This window comes from Mauremys reevesii, linkage group 3 (assembly GCF_016161935.1).
Source record: "Mauremys reevesii isolate NIE-2019 linkage group 3, ASM1616193v1, whole genome shotgun sequence".
Lineage (NCBI taxonomy): Eukaryota > Metazoa > Chordata > Testudines > Geoemydidae > Mauremys > Mauremys reevesii.
Window position 1 is genome coordinate 135,532,218 of NC_052625.1, and position 20,586 is coordinate 135,552,803.

General features: G+C 37.4%; 1 protein-coding gene across 1 annotated transcript in view; it reads left to right on the forward strand.

Annotated features, from left to right (window-relative positions):
* PNISR (PNN interacting serine and arginine rich protein) overlaps nt 1-19,599 on the forward strand; it is a 29,224-nt gene extending 9,625 nt beyond the window's left edge. The window contains exons 3-12 of the mRNA XM_039530839.1: nt 1,831-2,016; nt 4,639-4,862; nt 8,658-8,844; nt 9,041-9,231; nt 10,229-10,366; nt 11,322-11,421; nt 12,137-12,190; nt 13,598-13,768; nt 17,915-19,019; nt 19,259-19,599. Of these exons, the coding sequence (XP_039386773.1) occupies nt 1,831-2,016; nt 4,639-4,862; nt 8,658-8,844; nt 9,041-9,231; nt 10,229-10,366; nt 11,322-11,421; nt 12,137-12,190; nt 13,598-13,768; nt 17,915-19,019; nt 19,259-19,289 (2,387 nt within the window). The 3' untranslated portion in view covers nt 19,290-19,599. The remainder of the gene's footprint in view (nt 1-1,830; nt 2,017-4,638; nt 4,863-8,657; nt 8,845-9,040; nt 9,232-10,228; nt 10,367-11,321; nt 11,422-12,136; nt 12,191-13,597; nt 13,769-17,914; nt 19,020-19,258) is intronic.
* Nucleotides 19,600-20,586: the final 987 nt, after the last annotated feature.

Here is a 20,586-nt window from a genome sequence, read left to right on the forward strand (position 1 = left end):
TCTTTCTTATACCAGCTATTGAGAAGTTGTATTTTCTGATGCTCTTCTGGACCATAACAGTTCTTAGGCACAATGATGCTTAGTGTCTCCCCACCCTCATTGATTTTTAATATGTACAGTACAAGTAAGTGAATTGATTTGTCTTGGGTTGGTAAAGTATTGACAGACTATAATCTGTTCCCAACAGTTAGTCTGCCTTATTTGTTCTTAATTTTTGTTGCCTTAGTGATTCTTGATGGCTTTTGGCCTTTCTTTTCAGAAACATTGGCTTTTGGCCAAGTTAAGTCATGAAAAACCTTGCAGTTGAGAATGCCTGCTGTACTAGGAAATGCCTGTCTGGTAAAGTGTGCATGCAGATGTGTTTAAAAATCACTTCAGTGAAATCTGTTTTTGTGTAGATGGATATATTATTTATTTTGGTTACAGTAATGTGAATGGTGTGCAAGATGCTTTTCAAACACGTAAGACAGTCCCTGCCCAACTAGAGTGTGCAGAATGCTGGCAGACACATGTCTTTAGTTCTGTGTTTTTGTCTGTTGCATAAACTATCCCCAACTGCACTTCTACCTAGAGATTATTTGCCAACTTTATGATGTCTAATACTTATTATGACAGTATCTTTGTGAATTGATGGCTTTATGGTAATTCACCAGTGGTGTAACCCCAAGTAAGTTATTTCCCCCCCTATTCTTGTAAAGATATATTGCATAACAGAGGTGAGGTAACATACAGTGGGGGAAAGATGGTCTTGAGGGAAATGCAGAGGACTAGTGACCCAGAGGCCTGGAGTCTATTTAAATCTTTACCACAAGCAAGTCCCTTTTCAGATGTAAGACACTGTACAATTTTTAAAATAACTCTTTTTAGTGTTCTGCAGAACTAAAACTGATATATATGAGAATTGTAGAAAATGAGAAGTGCGCAAAATACTTGTGGAGCCAAAAGGTTATTAGGACTAAACACAAGTTATGTCCTCCATAAATAATATATGAAATAAGAATAACGCAACAGTATATGACAACAAATACATGAAAAATGGAAAATGTGCATTTAAACTAGATGAGTAGCAAATGGAACTCTGTGCTCCTGTTTGTACACATCTGTACATAGATAACTTAAATCAGGAGTAATTAATGTATAGTTATTCACTTTGAAGTACATTGTACCTGTTGCCTACTGTTTCTTGGCACACTTCCAATTGCTTCTAGTTCCTGTGCTAGTCTCTTGCTTTAATGCCAGGAGTGATGGTGGGAGAAAAAATGTGGAACAAAAAAGTAGCAAGTCCAATCTCAAAGCAGAACAGACAATAGTTAAGAAAACATTATGGGAGAATAGACAAGGTAAAAATGAGGAGTGATAGAGAAAAGGGAACAAAAAAGGAGTAGGAACTCAAAAGACCATTATAAGAAGATAAAAGATTGTTTTAACACACACTACAAAATATGTGCTCTAACTATACATCTTCCTTAAACTTAACTTCACTAATATAGAATTTACAGAGTTTACACCTTTTAAAATCTGGATTTGTATTCTTCACTCTCAACAAGAGTATAACTACCATCCATTCAAGTAATGACAGGAAAACTAAAACAGTATATATAGTATTCATTTAGAGAAACTCCACTGCAACAGTATGCACATACACATTGACATATTTGCAATTGGCAATAAAAATGTAATTAATTACATGCCATGAGTCATTGGCAAGGTAGTTGTAGGTAAATAAAGTGATTCTTCTGTTAAGAGAATATATGTCTATTTCACTAGTGGAATTGTATTTTGGAAGTTTAAATACTGAAATGGTAAAGTTTTTTTTTAAATTTGTTTTAGGCCAGATTGATTGGGCTGCATTAGCTCAGGCATGGATTGCCCAACGGGAAGCCTCGGGGCAGCAGAGCGTGGTGGAACAACAAGGAATGATGCCAAATGGACAGGATATTTCCGGAATAGAGCCTGGTCCAAACAACCATGGTAATTTTCAGGGGGATCCCAACTTCAACAGAATGTGGCAGCCAGGTTTGTCTCTCTTTCTCTCTCTCTTTATTTTATTTTATTTTTTCTCTCTCTCTCAACCCCTCCCATATTTTAATTATTTATTTGGTAATTTGGTGAATGTGTGAATATGTATTTATATTATTCCCTGTTTCTCTATTTTCTATTTGTGTCACCCTCCCCATTGCATCATTCACTTACTTCTGACAACATGATGTCTACACTCAACAAATAGCTGGTTCAGGGATGGGAAAGAATACAGTCATGAAGATTTTATAGCACAGTCTAGTCAACTGAAATGTTCATAGGCACCAGTGTGTGTGTGTGTGTATAAAATAGTCTTTGGGTTTTGTCTTTGAATTTTAATATAGAAGGTGAACACGTTTTCCCCCTGTGGTATTCAGTTACTTGTTTCACTTCTTATTCCCCGGTTGGTAGGAGCTGGAGCATTGAAGGGCACAATGTGCTCTTGAGGAAGAGAGCACTTATTGTCACTCTGTTGCAACCCTTTTAGCTGTTTTGGACAATGTTTTTGACAAGTTACGGAATGAGTTCTGTCCACCACTTAGCTGGTGGGATGCTTGCTGTGGTGTTCTTTCAAGGCACTACAACTTGGAGATCAGAAAGGGCAGAGGTCTGCTTGTGAAATACACTTTTATTATATGTGTCTTCCTTTTTGACGTTATCTGCTCTCCCCAGGTCTTGCCCTACCCATTATATGTATCGCACATGGGATGCCTATAGTTAAGATGAACTGAACATTTACAGTTAATTATAACTTTGTCAAAAAATTAGTTTTTGGCTGAAACATATATTTCTTTTCCTATCAAGGAAAATGTTTGTCCTGAAAGTTTAATTTAAAAAATGAAATAGAGATGATTTCAAGAACAGAAGGAGTAGAAGAATTGCAGTTTTACTTCCAAGAATTATTTTGCAAACATTTTCTTTTGCAGTTTTTAAAAAACAGATCTAGCACATCTGCAGAATGTAATGGCGATTTGAAATTTGGCAGGAATGCAGTTTCTAAGTCTAAGTCCGTAGATGGTTTTTTATCCAGTGAAAATTGCATTTGATTTTATAGCTACAAGGGAGGGGAAAAAAAACCGAAATCTGCACGTGCACGGAATTATGTTTAAACTGTTAAAACAATGATTTCCCAAAGTTCTGTTGGCACTCTGGCAGATGTGCCTATGTGAACTGAATGGAAATTTTCATTAAATAGACTATCTCAGACAATCACTTGTGGTGCATATACATGCTTAACAACATGGAGTAGAATGTTAGATTTGAAAGGTAGAAGTTATGTGGTGTATAGTGTCCCAATTCAGTGACTTAACCACATTCTTCTTCCTCTTTCACTAAAGATCCAGGGGAGTCATGGCTCCAGTATGCTGCTCTGCAGACTGCAATAAGTAGGGCAGCCCTCAGGGCTGTCTAAATTACCCCCTGAGCAGCCCCAAGGTGCAAAGGTGTCTTAAGGGCACCTTAGTCCTTCCACTCCTAGTCTTCAATCTCTGTGCTGCCACCTCTAAGATATGCAGTACAGAATCTTGCCTATAATGTTTGCAAGGTTTAAGGGTTGGGGTTTTTCTTGTTTTGGTTTGGCTTTTTGGTAGTTTTGTTGTAACTTTCTGCATTGTAATGTAAACATGGAGAACTTGACATAGAAATGTTGACTCATTATTAAGTGGTTATGTTTTTAGTGAGGTCCTGGGTGATTGTATGCCATTTAATATTTTTATCAGTGACCTGGAAAAAACAAAATCTTTATTAATGAGGTTTGCAGAATATACAAAGATTGGAGGAATGGTAAGTAAATGTTCTGTTAGTGCCTTGTCCTCTTAATCTTAATCCACTTAATCAGTGAGTAAAATGGATGCAAGCAAGCAATATGCATTACACTATAGCCAAATGTAAAGTCATGCTTCTAGGAACAAAGAATATAGGCCATAGTGACAGAATGAGGGACTTCTGTATTTGGTATTGGCCTAACCACATATACTATGTCCAGTTCTGGCGTTCATACGTCAAGAAGGATGTGTAAAAATTGGAGAAGGTTCAGAGAAGAGCCATGAGAATGGTTAAAGGATTTGAAATCCCTGCCTTATAGCGATAGACTCAAGGAGCTCCATCTGTTTAGCTTATCAAAGACTAGGTGGAGGGGTGACTTGATTACCATCTGTAAGTATCTACATGGGGAACAAAAATTTGATATTAGAGGGCTCTTTAGTTTAGCAGACAAAGGCATAACTTGATCCAGTGGCTAGAAGTTGAAACTAGACAAATTCAGACTAAGAATAATTTACCCAAGATTGTGGTGGATTCTCCGTTGCTGGAGATTTTTAAATAGAGATTGGATGTCTTTCTAAAAGTTATATGCTATGTTCAACCATGTTTTTTGGATTTGAAGTAGGAATTAATTCCTGCTTCATCAGACTAGGTGGTTATAATGGCTCCTCCTAACCCTAATCTATGACTCTCTCATATCTATATATATGTAAAATATACCTACCTGACTCCTTATCAGACAAAAGCTGAAAGTCTTGTTTTTTGGCACTTCATGAGATTGATAGCTTAAGAACATTTATTATTTGTCTAAGTCTCATTGTTAACTTCATATTGAATTTTATTCTAAATCCTGAACAGAATGGGGAATGCCTCACCAACCTCCACATCCACCTCCAGATCAGCAGTGGATGCCTCCAGCCCCTGGTCCAATGGAAATTGTTCCTCCATCTGAAGACAGCAACAGTCAGGATAGTGGGGAATTTGCCCCTGACAACAGGCATATATTTAACCAGAACAATCACAACTTTGGGGGACCACCTGATAACTTTGCAATGGGGCCAGTGAACCAGTTTGACTATCAGGTGAAACATATTTGTTGCTTTAATATTGTAGACGTACAGAGTCCCTTCTGTGGAAGTGTTCCTCTAAGAATATCTAGCGGCGAGACTCACTCTTCAGTTCTACAAACAAGAAGTCTGTTAGCTGCTAAATCTTAGCAGCTAAGATACATTTTAACACAATGCAAAATACCTTATGCATACAGAAGAAGACTTTAGAGTTTTCAGTTCTGAGGCCAAACAAGATTTTTTTCCATACAAATAATGAGAAATGGTTGTTATGTGCAAGATTAAAACGACTCAGTGTTTTCCAGTATATAATTAACATGACAAAGTTGTGTAAAAGAAAGGAGCATTAAATAAAGTTAAGATGATAATATATCTAAATATACTAGAGAATGTACTATAGGGCAGCGGTTCTCAACTGGGTATCTGTGGCCCCCTGGGGGTCCATGAGCCCTTTCAGGGGATCCATGGAGCCCTACAGCTGAAACCCAGTGCCCTGAGCCCAGCGCTGAAGCTGGGAGCAGCATAGGGCTGAAGTTGGTGGCCACCCCACTCCAGGGTGGAACAACGCGGGGCTGAAGCTGGCACACTATTCCCCCCCCCCCCCCCCCCCAGCCAGTAGTGGCGTGGGGCTGAAGCCGGTGGCCCCTCCCCAACCCCACACAGCTGGGAGCGGGGCTGATGCTGGACCCCCTCAAGCTCCCGAAGCCGGGAGCGGTGTGGGGCTGAAGCCGGCCCACCTCCTCTCCCTCCCCTCCCCTCCCCAGCTGGGAGCTGCACTGGGAGTCGCCCACCCAGCCGTACATAGCCCCTAGCTACCCCCTGCCTGCACCCTGAGCTACTCCCCTGTCTGCACACAGGCCCTAGCTATTCCCTCCCTGCACCCTGAGTGCTATTCAACCTTTTTGAACTGAGTCCCCTCCCCATTTGAGTTATATATTTTGGTTGCATCCCCACGCAGCCCAGACAGGCTGGGTGGCCTTCTGAGTGAGTTGAGGGGTGGAGGTGGCTGGCACTCCCTTCCTGGACCCCGATGCATGGAGCTGGTTCAGGCCCCGCCAGCTCTTGCCCTCTACCCCCCTCCCCATAGAAGTAAAACTATGCCTATGCCTAAGGGTCCCCCCTGGTCCAGAGCCCCAAGTTCCTCCCGGCCCCTGCTGGGCCCTGGTGTTTTTATAGCATGTTGAGGGGGGCCTCAGCAAGAAAAAGGTTGAGAACCCCTGCTGTAGGGAATAGTCCTGCATTTGCAGGGAGATAGACTGGAGGATCCGATTGATCTTTTCCATCTCTATCTTCCGAGAGTCTATGAATAAACAATTATTTTAAAAAATATTCACATCCAATTTTTTCTTTACTCTTGCAAACAAGTTATGTGCAGTGTATATAAAGAATAGATTTTTTTTTTGAAGTATTACAGTGAGGGATATTGTCCAAGTCTATATCCAAAGAATTTACTCGAGATTCCCCCCCCCCCCCCCCCAATTTTCAATGGTATTGTATGCTCAAACCTATTACAATAAATTATAAACACACATTACCTTTTGGAACATCTACCTCATATTCACAGACAATAGAAATCTGTGTGGAAGGCTGACAAAAGGTATAGGAATTTATTTCTCTTCTATCTAATTTCTCTACTCTTAAATTGTAGTGTCAGGCATCATTGTTAGACGTGAGGTGAGCCATCCATTTTCAAATACTTTAGACTATAAAAGTCTTCTGTCTGCTGTTACTGGACAAAGTTTTATAGATAGCTTCTCAGAATCCTGTAAAAATGGTACTGAAAGTCCACTTTGTAGCAGATGATGCAGTAAATGCAACTATCTTTAAAATTACATTGGAAGTACTAAATGTCTGTTGTTTGAATAACCAAAAGAATATAATAAAACATTGATTAAAAAAGAGCAAAAAATCAGATTTTTTAAATTTAAAACGTTTTTTTAAAATAAACCTGTTTCAAATTAAATTTCAAATTAAGATAACCCGTGTTAAATCATAAACTTATTATAAATATTAAACTAATTTAAATTGAATTAAAATATTAAACAGTAAGTTTTCTGCCAAAATCTTTAAAAAAAAAAAAATCACTTACTGAGCTACGGAAGTCACTGGCTAAGCACCTAGAACCAGAGTTTGTTGAAGTACTAAGCCAGCTTTTGATAGTAGTAGCAGATATTTTCTTCATTTCAGATTATTCAGATAGTTCAATGACTAGTTCAATCAAAGTTAAAAAGTTGATTGGAGTAGAAAAAGAAGAAAAGTTTGTTTTCCTCTTTCAGTCTGTGAACAAAAACTCCGTGTGAAAGAATGAGATCTACTAGTTCTAAAATCTTGAAGGACATGGTGACCCGAAACAATCAGTTCAATTTATTAACTACAGATAACTTTTATTATTTTTATTTATTTGTATTGTCGTAGTGCCTAGTAGGACTAGTCATGGACAGAATATAGTAGTTTTCTTAATAATCAGTTTTAAATGCAAAACATGTTTTGATAAACTTGTTTTTATGTATCTAGCACATTTAAGGGAGTTTTAGTTAACTAATAAAAAAAATTAAAATGCTGTTTTTGTGCATTTTTAATTGAATTCCAGTTTGCATGCAAATAGAGCTTGACACAAATCACACATAAAAATGAACCTAGTAAATAAGAAATGTATCATCCATATAATAGGTACCATTTCAAACAATACATTTATTTTTTTACATTTTTTATGTTAAGCTATATAATTGCTTAAATAAATGTGCATAGATATAGTGTGTCCCCTGGTTAACAAAGAGTAGTATCAAATTTTGTGTAAAGGGTATATGTAGTTGTAAATTGGCATGTTTTAATGGTTACCAACCAATGAGAATCAACCTTATTTTAAAGAATATAAGTAGTACAAATGCAAAACAAGATTAAAATAATCAATTTTAATCAAGGTCCTGCTTGTTTAAATCATGCTGAAAATTGGCAATTTAATAATTTTTACTTAAATCACCATCATAAAATATTTGATCCTTGCAGCCTTATACCTATAGGCCATCCTTTTAAATGGATTCGGTGGCTATTTCTAGGAACCAACTATAACATGCACTCATCTGTGCCACAGCTTTGCAACTCTGACTTGCATGGCAACTTGGTAGGAATGCAGGAAGTGTACCAAACTTGCATATAAATTTATGCATTATTTTGATCAGCCATAATATATCTTTTTATTTGTAACATCCTCGATTAGATGAGTGGAGATTGCAGGTGAAGTCCAGCAACAAGCAACAAAAAGTTGGAGCTTTTCACCTTTGTCTTCAAGTTGTAGTTATAGGGAGAGAGTGATTGCATGTCAACACTTCAGGACGCTGCATGCTACTATGGCCCTCAGGTTGCACTTTGTGCACCCCAGCTTTAACTGAGTATGCTGATGGTAGTTGGTAGTGAATTGGTTAATATTGACAGCAGCTAGATGGGTATCAGACTTCAGTTTTGAGAGGCTGTGAAAAGGGGTTGTCTGCAGCCCATTCATAGATTCATTATGGTGTCTATGCATCGGTTTACATTCTAAAATCTATTTTCAAAACCAGAAGTTCTTAAATAAATAAGTCACTTTTTAAATAAAAATTGACACTTTAGATTTTGGGGACCACAGTAAAACAGGTAGAAAGACCATAGTTAGGTAGAAAAATCCATGATTTCAATTTGCATGGACTTCTGTCGTTTCACTTACACACACACACACACACACGTGCGTGCACACATGCTCTGTGGAGCCCAAGGAATAAGTTTAGAGTGCATTGTATTAAATGTGAAGGAAAATGAACTGCATTACTCTTTCAGCATGGGGCTGCTTTTGGTCCACCCCAAGGTGGATTTCATCCACCTTACTGGCAGCCAGGACCACCAGGGCCACCAGGTCCCCCAGCACCTTCAGCGCCTCCCCAGAACCGAAGGGAAAGGCCCTCGTTCAGAGACCGTCAACGTTCACCCATCGCGATGCCTGTGAAGCAGGAGCCTCCGCAGATTGGTACATGTTAACCACACTTTAATGAAAGAAATCCAAAAACATGATTTCAGAGATGGTTTTCATTGTAAAAAGAAATGTAACATTTGAAATCTGTAATTACAACTTAATAGCAACAACAAAAAATTCTAATTGGGTGAGAAAGATGTATCTTTTTATTTTTCTCCTTCTGACAAAACTATAAATCTCTGGCATGCAGATGCTGTGAAACGTAGAACCCTTCCTGCTTGGATTCGTGAGGGTCTGGAAAAGATGGAACGAGAAAAGCAGAAGAAGCTGGAGAAAGAGAGAATGGAACAGCAACGTTCTCAGATGTCTAAAAAAGAAAAGAAAGCAAGTGAGGAAGCTGAAGAAGGAGATGGCCCACGGTTACCTCAGAAAAGTAAATTTGTAAGTAGAAACATTCACTTTTGACCTAGATATCTATTTTCCTGAAAGATCTTAACATTTCTCTCTGTAAACTGAAAAATAGTTTCTTTATCTACAACACTTATTTGTTACTCATGTTAAAAATTAAGTTTGTATCAACTGCAGTGCCACTTACCTGACCTTTGTAAATTCTTGGTAGATAATGAGCAAAAATTTAAGCATAGCTTAAAGAATATTTATTTTTACTTGGTTTGTAATAGCAAAGAGGCAGTGATAAAATTGGCCTTTATTTTCTGTTTGCATAAATTGGTAATTGGCATAGACTAGAAGGGAGGTGTCTATGGTAAAGAATTGAACTGTTTGTACTTGAACTAGTTTGAGTACAAATGTACCAGTGCATCCATGCTTGCCAAACTGAACCAATTTAGGGAGTCTTATGCTGTAGCCTTGTGTCTGTGGTAGTTCTTCCTAAATGATTTGCTGGATACCTATCCTATAGTGCATAGGTGGTCTTTCTGGACATAGAGGGGTCAGGTGAGCAGTCGAGAGCCTTTAGTTTTTCTCCTTGAGCAGCTGCCTTGCCTAACGAATATCCTAGGTTGTTGGGTGAGGGTCCTCTCTGGATCCCGTAGTCAGATTCCTCCAATCCATGCATAAATCCTGTTCACTTGGGGAAATGTGTCTATGTTGGTCCCCATACATTATATCCTCCACACCTTGCCTCAAATAACAGCTTTGCGTGTCCTAACCAAAAAGACCCACCATGGCTTGTCCTCTGCAAATAGTGGTTTGACGATCCATATGAGGATTACCAAACCTGCATTGCAGCTGGTGATTTATGGTGGGATTTCTGGCTCCAAGGGCTTGCAGAGTGGGAAGGGGGATTACTTACTTGTTTGGAGGGTTGTTTTGCTTCATTCTGAAGTGCTGTGTTTCAATTTCTGTTGAGAACCATAAATAGAAACTGCCTTGTTTTAATTATGAATTAGTCCTAAAGTATGCAATGGTCTTCTTATAGGACAGTGATGAGGAAGAAGACGACATCGAAAACACAGAAGCTGCAAGTGTTGGAAAAGTTAGTAGGAGCCCCTCTCCTGCTCCTCAAGAAGAGCAAAGTGAACCAGAAATGACAGAAGAAGAAAAGGAGTATCAAATGGTATAAATAGCATAGTTCTCTCAAAAGGGTGTTCATCTATACGTATGTTTCTGTTTTTAAGCATAGAAGAGTAGTTGTGCTTTTCTATGCCTGACATTTTAAATAAATATATAACATAGATTGTATAATGTACTGGGATTATATATGGAGTCGTGTGTGTCTCCAGTTTAACATATGGATAGCATTTCTACATAGGAGAGAATATACTTACATATGTGTGTGTACCATACCATATATGTGAAGTCTAGAGCTATCTGATAAGATGTAAAGAAACACAATATACTTATTTATCATGCATTTTTGCCCACCTTACTGGTCTTCATCCACTAATAATTCTATCATTCTTCCTTGGAATTTATTCTAACATTCCAACTCCCCGATCATCTACATTTTGCTAAAAATACAGTTTCTTAAAGCCTAAGAATAGCAAGATTAAGTCTTGGACTAGCAGCAACTTTTCTATCCAAAAATTATAATTATTTGAAGTGCAGTATCTTGTGGTGGTGCACGATGAGAAATGGGAGCTTATTTCCCAGTATGACCTTGTATTCATTGGAGGGTCTCTATCTCCTATGTATAAAAAGGCTATTTCAGGTGACTGGTATAGGTTTTTGTGGTTCTTTCTGAACCCTCTACAACTGAAGTCCTGGTATTTAAGGCCACAAACCTGTGAAGTCTTATGCATGCACTTTATTTTACCCTGCTTCTGTATGTGAAATGCTTATGATTATAGGTCAGTGTGAGAGTATAGACTTTGGATATTTTCAATTGGACTTGATTTCCAAACTACTTCAGAGTCCTAATTTTAACTGATCTTTTGTATAGAAAAATAAGTAAAAGGAACCAAATATGGTTTTACACCCATGCAAAGCAGTGGGGTTGCATATATGTAACAAAGTGTAAAATTTGGTCCAAATACTTGGCTTCCAGTGTTGTTTAAAATTATTTTCTTCAGATGATGTTGACAAAACTGCTGCTGACAGAGATTCTTTTAGATGTCACAAATGAAGAAATTTATTATGTAGCCAAAGACGTACATCGTAAAGCAACTAAAGGTATGCTTTTCTTTTTTAGCTTGTTCAGTGAATATTCTATATTTGCATGTTTTTAGAACATTTTACTCCATAGCAACTGTTCCCAAGAGCAATCAATATCTAATGCATCTGATTTGCTAGAGCTCAAATCCAGTAATCATATACTGTTGTCCTGTGCAGTGTATTGTGAGTTACTTCAGTTATTCCATGTCTTTCATATAATTCATTTCTTTAGTTATGATGGTATCTCTGTGTTAATGGCTTTTGCAGTGTAGATATCTATTTGTTAATGCTATCATTTTACCTCAAACTTTTAGTTGATCAGAAATGAAAAGAGACAAATATGAATCCTCAAGTAGCTCATTTTCTTGCACTGTTAACAAGCCACTCTATATATAACAGCAGGTGATTTTTTTTCTATACAATTTTGAGTAAAATTAAATATGTAAATACTGGTATTTGAAATGTATATGCAGATGCTGTAACTTGGAAACGGATTTATGAATATAGATTTGTGGTTTGCAAGTGACTATTAACTCACATTTATAATGCGAAACTTTTACATGGTGAGAAAATCTAGGACTCGTTTTAAATGGATGATACGTTTTTAATGTTTCTTCTCTCCCTCCAAAAAACAGCAATAGTAGTAGATTTAACAATACCATAGAATCTCATGACTATGAAATCGTGGCTATTTGTGTTAACATGTTGTTCCTGTTGTTGATGTGATACAAAGCTCCTGCAAAACAGCTGGCACAGTCCAGTGCACTGGCTTCCCTCACTGGGCTCGGTAAGTATGTTCCTTATTTTTGAGAGGGGCTTAATGGGGAGATCACTTTTATGTTGCATTTCCAGAAATTGTGTGTTGAAACTAGGTTGTAATTACCCTAATAATTAAGGATCATTCTGCTACCTTTACTCATGTTGGGTAGAACCTTACTGTATAAGTTATCCCACAGATTTCAGAGGGTTAATTTGTGGAGTAAGGAACTAATCATATGAGTAGAGTATCAGAATCTTGCCTAAGTTTGTAAACTAGGTAAACACATGAGAAGTACACTTACTTTTTTTTGGCTGGATAGTTTACTCAATAACTAATCTTAATAGGATGGTTTTTAAATTGTTCCAGGAGCAAACTACAATCTTTTTGAAGGAAGATGACTATTTTTATGCATTAGTCCCGTTTTGGTCCAGCCTATATTAACCGTGGGTAACCGTTGACAATATAACTGATAAAAATGTAAAGCTCTGATTTGCAGAAAAAGCCTATTCAAATGTTTAGAATAAATGTATACTTTCATTGAAAAACTACACACTTACTAAAGCTCCCATGTCCACGATTATCAATCTGAAGATGTGCAGGATGTGAAACGTAGAATTGCGTTCTGAGATGTAATAGGAAAAGCTCTTTCCCAATGTTGTCATCTTACCATAGTCTAGTAGCAGTGCTACAATAAAATGTCAATGATCATGTGCTGATTACACGATATTGCGAACTTTGTTGAACTCCTTTACATAAGGTGAAATGTTCTCTGTCCCAATTATTCATCTGTTTTTAAACTAATTGTAATAAAGATTAAGAGAAACTCAAATGGAAAGAAAGTAAAATGCCTCTGTCTCAGATGTTTAAGGTTACTTTGTATCAGTCCAGTGTATATACTCAGATCTTTCTTTTGGGGGCGAGGGAAGTCCCATTTTTATTCCATCTCTGTACCTTTTGACGTACAGTATTTTCTAAACCACAGTAGAAAAGTTGATATGGCATTCAGGAATTCTAAACCCTGGACAACTGAAGGTTGCCGAAGTCATTGCAGAGATGTCTTCAGGGACAGGGTCCCAGGCATTTCACTGCTTTGTCTGTGCGCTTGCTGATACATGGGAAGGCATTGTTACTGGCTCTATATGGAGCTTTTTTTGCCCTTCCATACAATGAGAAAAGTGCCATGATCACAGTGGTTGCTTGCTGAGAAATAGACAAGCTGTTCCAGAAGGAGTAAACCCAGATAATAAGCATCAGTACAGAAATGGGGGCCTTGAACACTCCAGTCAACCAGCATTGGCACTTCCCTAAGAATAAGTGGCTTCTTCAGAGAAGAGAAAGTGAAAGAAGGGCAATGTACTCTCCTCTTTGCCCCACAGAAATATTAAGAACAAGGCTTAATCTTTCCTCGTGATAGACTGGGCTTTATGCACGCAGGTGGACTGGGTGGTTATGGATCAGGAGACAGTGAAGATGAGAGGAGTGACAGAGGCTCTGAATCATCTGATACTGATGATGAGGAACTACGACACAGAATCAGGCAAAAACAGGAAGCATTTTGGAGAAAAGAGAGAGAACAGCAACTATTACTAGAAAAACAGCTAGAAGGTAAGTCACTTAAATGTGTTCCTGCTGTAAAAACATATACATGCATACATTTTACAACTTAGTGGAATATGTGTGGGGTAGTGAGATATATATAGATATAGATAGATATATATGCTAAAATATATGGAGCCTTATATAAAAATGATGTTCCTTAATTCTAAAGTTTTGCTCAGAAATGTGTTTGAGATACTTTGCCAAAAACTGGTTTTGTGTCCTTTTTTTTTTCTTTCCTGCTTGTAAAATCCATTATATATGTTCTTCATAGACTATTTATTTACTTTCTTAGTTTTAAAAGAGCAAATCACAACAGATAGAGCCCTGCAAATCCATGGATATCCGATTTATATCTGCGGATATCCACAAATTGTTTTTGCAGATCAGATGCAGATACAAATTTTGTATATGTTCAGGGTTCTACAGATAGTTTTCAAAAGTAAATTCCTTTAACATATCAACCCTGATTTAGGGTAAAATTCACCCCTCTGGAGAGGGACCATATGAAGCCTTTTCTCCACTGTTCTTTAAAGTGGGACATAAGCCTTACGTTGTCCCTTCATAAGGCGAATTAATTTTACAAGGACTGCATTGCACAAGGATCTTTGAAATAGTATACATTTACAAAGTGTTCTCAGGTTGAGAACCATTCTCCAAACCTATTTGTCAGGCTACACAGTGGATATATGTCAGCCTACTAGTGGATGAAGAAAAGAGCTTGTGCAGATGAAGAATTTTGTATATACATTCTAAATACATGAAAAATATTTTAACTCTTGTGATGTCATTCCCCATTTCAAAGGGGCAGTCTGGTTCTGTCTCTCACTAGATGGTGAAAACTTGGTGCTGGATAAGCTATGATTTTTTGGGGATTTCCCCCTTTCCCTGCCTTTTAGAATTTTTCTCTTGTCACTTCATTAGGGCTAGATTAGCATAGGATGCTTCTTTGTGGATAGTTAGACTTTTATATTGCTTGTTTGCCTTAGGGTTTTTCCCCCTCTTCCCCCAAAGAAAATCATACTGCAACTTGGGTCTCTGAGAGAAAGCTGAGCAGTCCTCAGCCAGAGGGATTATCTTCTTTCAAACTGCTGAAAGTTGGTTTGGAGTGATTTGTGACTGCTCAATCCTTGAAGAAAGTAAGACCCAGGATATGCAATTTCTTAAAGCAGATGTAGAGAGATATTCACTGCTTTTTGTAGCCTAAGGCACCTGTTGGGTTCCACTCTATTGTAAATATGAAGAAAGTGAACTCTGTTTTCTGTGTGCCAATCTAAGTTCGGAGACTCAATTGTCCATGATTCAGCAAGTCAAATGGAAGGAATTCTACAAGAGGCCTGCATTCACATACTCATTCATTCAAACAGTAAGAAGTTCCTTTGGGTTCTCAAAACCAGCCAAAAGTTCCTTGTCCCATTGCAGAAAACACTTCCAGGTTAGATACTCTGCTAAAGTGTTCCTTTCAGGATCTCAGATTATGCAACTAGATATGTTTACATGTGTATCTTCATAACTTGGTGTCGGTTCCAGTTTTCATATTCAGTCACTCCAACTATAGTTTCGGAGAACATAGCCTTGATCAGAGCTCTCTCTGGCCTACCTCTCCTAACACTTTGGATATTAAGTCCCCCCTCATGCATGATGGTTACAGCACAAGACAGTTTGCTGGAGTTACTTCTGTGTTTCCTGCCTGGAGAGCAGTGGTGCTTGGTACATGCATGGGTGAGAGGCTCCACTGGATGTAGGCAGAGAATAATGTTTACCAATCATTTTGCTTAAAACAAGGGGGCTGTAGGCAATTCATTACTTCAGTCAGGATCTGATGGTGGCACGGAAGTTAAAGTTCAAACAGTGTATCACTGGCATATTTATTTCATGTTGCATTGAAGTTGGACATTTTCTCCTTTTTGTTTAAAGGCCTGGAAGCTGACCTGGATCAGCCATTCCTTTATAAAGAGGTGTGATATCTCAACATTTAGTTTCCATTCCTCTCTCTTTAGGTGTATTAAGTGCATATATCAAAGGAGAGGAATGTGGAAGTGATCTGTATTGTGGTCACATGAGGGAGAAGAGGTCTCCCTGAGGAAAAATATTGAAACTATGGAATTTTGAAAGGATATTTTAAATTTGTTTTCAAGGTGGTCCTTGTAATAATTTCCTGGCCTTCTCGATTACTTCTAGTTAAACATGAGCAAACACAGAACCTTTGTCATTGCTGAATATTCAAGAAGGTGGGTTTTTTTGTGAAGCTTGAAGTGAAAATGATCCAAAAACTCTTCCAGATCACTTCATTCTCCTGGGTTTTTTCCCACCCCTGTAAAAGATGGTCTCTTCATAAGGCAGTTCTTACATGAACACACACTTACTTATTGCATCTGTGTATCTCAAACGAAGTTTTGTGTGGCTTTTAAACTCTTTCTGTTTAGAAACCATGTTGCCTCTTTAAATTTTCAGTTTCTCTTCCCCTGCTTTTATTTGTATTTATATTAGGATATTTACATGAAAACAATACTATTTTTCTTTAGTCTTCTGCTCATCATGTAATATTCCCCATTTAAAGGCAATATTAAAGCTATGGGCCCAAGCCCATTAGCTAGAAAACACTTCTCTTCTGAGGTATTCACTTTGCCATTTAAACTGTCACAGCAAGCAAACAATGGAGTTGTGCATAGCTATTTAGCCAGACTAAGTTATCACCAGATAGAGCAGTAAATTGATGTTTCCTATCATAAATAGACAAAAAAAGCTTTATTGCAACAGAACTGCTTTACCCTGGTTGAGTGCATTTTTGGATCACAACTATAATCCTTATCTGTGATCAGTGAGGTACAGCCGACTCAGTTTTATGTAGAATTTTGGGGGGCAACCGTTAACCTCTTCAACATGCAGCTGAAACAAACATATCTTGTTACTCCACATCTGTGTGTGCTGTATATCAGAGTTGATTATAATTGAATTGTAAAAGGTGAGCACGTACAGATTTTCTGGATAGCTGAGATTTTTGGAGATGTATTCATTTAATGTAACAGTGTCTTGTTCTGCTATTTAAAAAAAAAATTATATTGAAGGGGAAAAAGTATTCTAAATTTACTTTTTACCCCTTAAAGGTATCTTAATCCTTTAATATGTTTAAAATGTGTATAATGCACTGAAAAACCTTATACAGTTCATGATAAGTATTTATTTTTTGTGCTTAAGGGCTATTTTAAAATAAAATATATGGAAGGTCTGGATGATTTGGGGAACTTGGAAATGGGATATATAACCTTTTTACTTTCATGTCACCAGTTTGACTTTGGTCCATACTGGTAGTGATCTGTCAGCAGTCTGGTATGCTGAAGGCTTGTCTATACATGGAGTTGTTCCTGATTAACTCCATGTGTGAACAGTCTTATTCCAGATAATATCAATACATGGAGTTATTTAGGATCAACTCCATGTATAGACAAGCCTTTAGTCTTGGTTCTAGTGGACAGATGTCCTCTAGAATCATGCTCCCTCTCCCTCCACAACATTGCTAATTAGTCTCAACAAAGAACCTAATGATTGAATGCGTGAGTATGGAGTCTCCACTATCCTTTTCTAGAGATGTGGTCTGTCAGGGTGGAATGGAGAAGTTAACATGTCTTGCAGTACATATCGCTTTGAGGTGATTTTGTCGTCATGGAAACAGAATGGTTTCTCTTACTCATATGCACCAAGTTCAGATATGTTTAAAATACGAACATAAAGTATGAATTAATCACTTGCCAAAATTGAGTTATGTAAACAAAAATAGCATCCAAAACTGTTAAAAATATCGCCTGTTTCGCCTTAAAAAAATAAATAAATCAGAAAGCAGGTTTTAGAAATCACTTCTAAATTATAGTGTCATAAAATTAGGTCATCCAATGCAGCTCCCTGTCATTACAGGCTTGTGAATTAAATCCTATATGTTAAACAGTATTAAGCACTGGGTGGGGGGATTTTTTTGGAACTTGAAGATGGTGGTGTAGTGAGGATGGTGGCAAGTGAATTGTTTCCTAAAAATGACTAAGGTGGTCTAGGAACATGTTCCTTAGCCAAGAAGGACAGCACATTTGTTCTCTTGCCATGTATCTGTACCACATTATTTGGCATTTATTTCTGTTTTTTTTCTTTCTTATGCTTTTCCAGAAGAAAAACTACAAAATGAAAAAATTGCAAAAGAGATGAATGAATTCATTAATAAAGAGCAAAATAGCAATTCAGCACCACAGGAAGCGAAGGAAACAGAGGATGATGTGTTTAATGAAAAGAAAAGATCTCCAGGTGAAACTGCACCAGATATAGAACCCAAAAAAGAGGTTAAAGAAAAAGAGAGAACAGGAAGGAGTAGATCAAGAAGTTCTACTAGTGGTACCACTAGCAGCAACAGTAGAAGCAGTAGTAGCAGCAGTACTGTGTCTAGTACATCATATAGTACAAGCTCAGGTAGTAGCCGCAGTTCTTCACGGTCTTCCTCTCCTAAAAGGAAGAAGAGACGTAGTCACAGTAGATCTCCAGCACATAAAATTAGGCGCAGCAGAAGTAGGAGTTATTCTCATAGAAATAGGAGAGAGAGGAGTAGAAGTAGGGAAAAAATAAGAGAAAGGAGAAGGTCTAGTAGAAATAGCATGGACAAGGGGGAGAGACGAAAAAATCGTAGTCCTTCCCGGGAAAGAAGTTGGGAGAAGCATAGAAGCAGTAGTCACTCAAGGGATAGGCGAGCTAGTCGTGCTAGTCGCAGCAGGAGTCGAGATAGGCGTAAAAGTGATGACCAGCATAGAAGTCTTAGTGGAAATAGGCACAAACACAAGGGTGACGGTAAAGATCAAGAGAGGAAAAAGGAACGAAGTAGGAGCATAGATAAAGATAGGAAGAAGAACAGAGAACGGGAGAGAGACCAGGAGAAAAGAAAAGAGAAGCAAAGAAAAGAAGAAAAAGACAGTAAGTCTGGCAATCATGATGAAAGTAGGTTAAAGAGAAAAAGAGATAGTGAAAGAGCTCTCTCTCGCAGCAATTCAATGTCTGCTAAAATTTTAAGACAGGATTCTAGACAGGAAAGCAAAAAAAGTTCTACCAAAGATAGTAAAAGACATTCAGACTCTGAATCTAGTGTCAGGAGCAGTTCTGAATCACCAGGAAGCAGCAAAGAAAAGAAGGCTAAGAAATCAAAGCATAGTCGGTCACGATCCATGGAGAAATCTCAAAGGTCTGGTAAGAAGGCAAGCCGCAAACACAAGTCTAAGTCACGATCAAGGTAGTATACTTTTTAAGTATTTTGTCTGATTATTTTTTTTTACTATTCGTCTTCCTGTGTACAACATATAAAAGTATTTTTTAAAATAAAATTCGGTATTCGTTATAATTGTTGTCTTGGGCAAAAGTAATTTTGGGAAGTCTTTTACAATTACTAATTGTTAAGCCTAAAGTATGTGTGGTTTTGGGGCGGGGGTGTCTTTCCCCATTAACTTTTTTCCCTTTCCCTTTATTTTTCAGGTCAACCACCCCTCCTCGTCGTAAACGCTGAGGAACGATGTGGCACCAGTGATATGACATTAAAAAATTCCATGAGTTTTAAGGGCTTGTCTCATTATAGAGGCACATTGTGGCTGTGTAGGTGAAACCAGAATCCTTTTTTAAACTGTAAATAGGTGTATTTTTTTCCAAATGCTGCTCAGTTCAATAATAGGATTTCTTTGTATTGCAATTTTTTCAGAAACAGTAGTGCTTAATAAGAATATAAAACATGCCATTCTCTTTCAGCTGTAATGTTCTTAAAATTACTATTGAATGTACTGTGGTGTCAATAAAGCTCTTTAGTTCATTTTTGTTTAAAATTCTTGCACCTTAATTTTACGTGTTAAAATATAGATAGTACTTTTTTTAAAAAAGCAGCTGTTTTTTTGTATAACAAATCTTAAAAAGTACTTTGAAAAAAGTTTTTAACATCTATCGTTTTTCAAAGTATGTGAGGTTTTTTGGTTTTGGTTTTGTTTTGGTCCAGGGATTTAAGATTAATCAATTGGGTGGGGTTGGGGAGAAAAAGGAATAGACTTCTAATTATTTTTTTCTTTAGATGAAAATGTCTTAACATTTTTACAGTTCTCTTTCTTTTTTGGACTATCAAGTAACATATACTGTGTGTGTAAAATATAGATCATTCTGTAATATGAGATATGCTAAACCCAACCGAGCACCAGTAGGAATATGTGCAAGTAACTGATTATGTGCACCATGAATGTTCAGCTTTGGAACTATATTCCTCAATCAACCACTTCTATTTTGTGTTCAAACGCTACTTAATACTGGTTGGAATATAAAATAATAGATAATACTCTGCTCTCAATAGACTATCCCTTAAGAAGGGAGAATTTTGTGAAGAGTTGGTTATCTTGACAGTTTAGACATTTGGGAATGCGTAGATTTTTTTTCTTTTTTTTTTTTTTCTCCAATCAGCTACAATTAAGTTTAAGATACACTACTGTGGAATACAGCTTCCGTGATGCACTGCATTTGGTTTTCAGTCCAGATCTTATATTAGCTGTTCAGTTTAAAAAAAAAAAAAAGTGAAAGGTTTATATACTCTACCAACAATTGGAATTTTGTCACATCCTGTACTTATGGAAATTACATTATTTGACACAACTGCACTGATATTGGTAGTGACTTGCCAATAAAGAGAGCATACTACAGTACTGCTGTATTTAAAAATTCCATAGATCTAGCTAAATAGCATATACAGAACATCTATTACTAGCAGTACATTGGCATTAATTTTGTTACATTGTTGACATTCACGAACATTAAACTTCGTGTTTTATAAG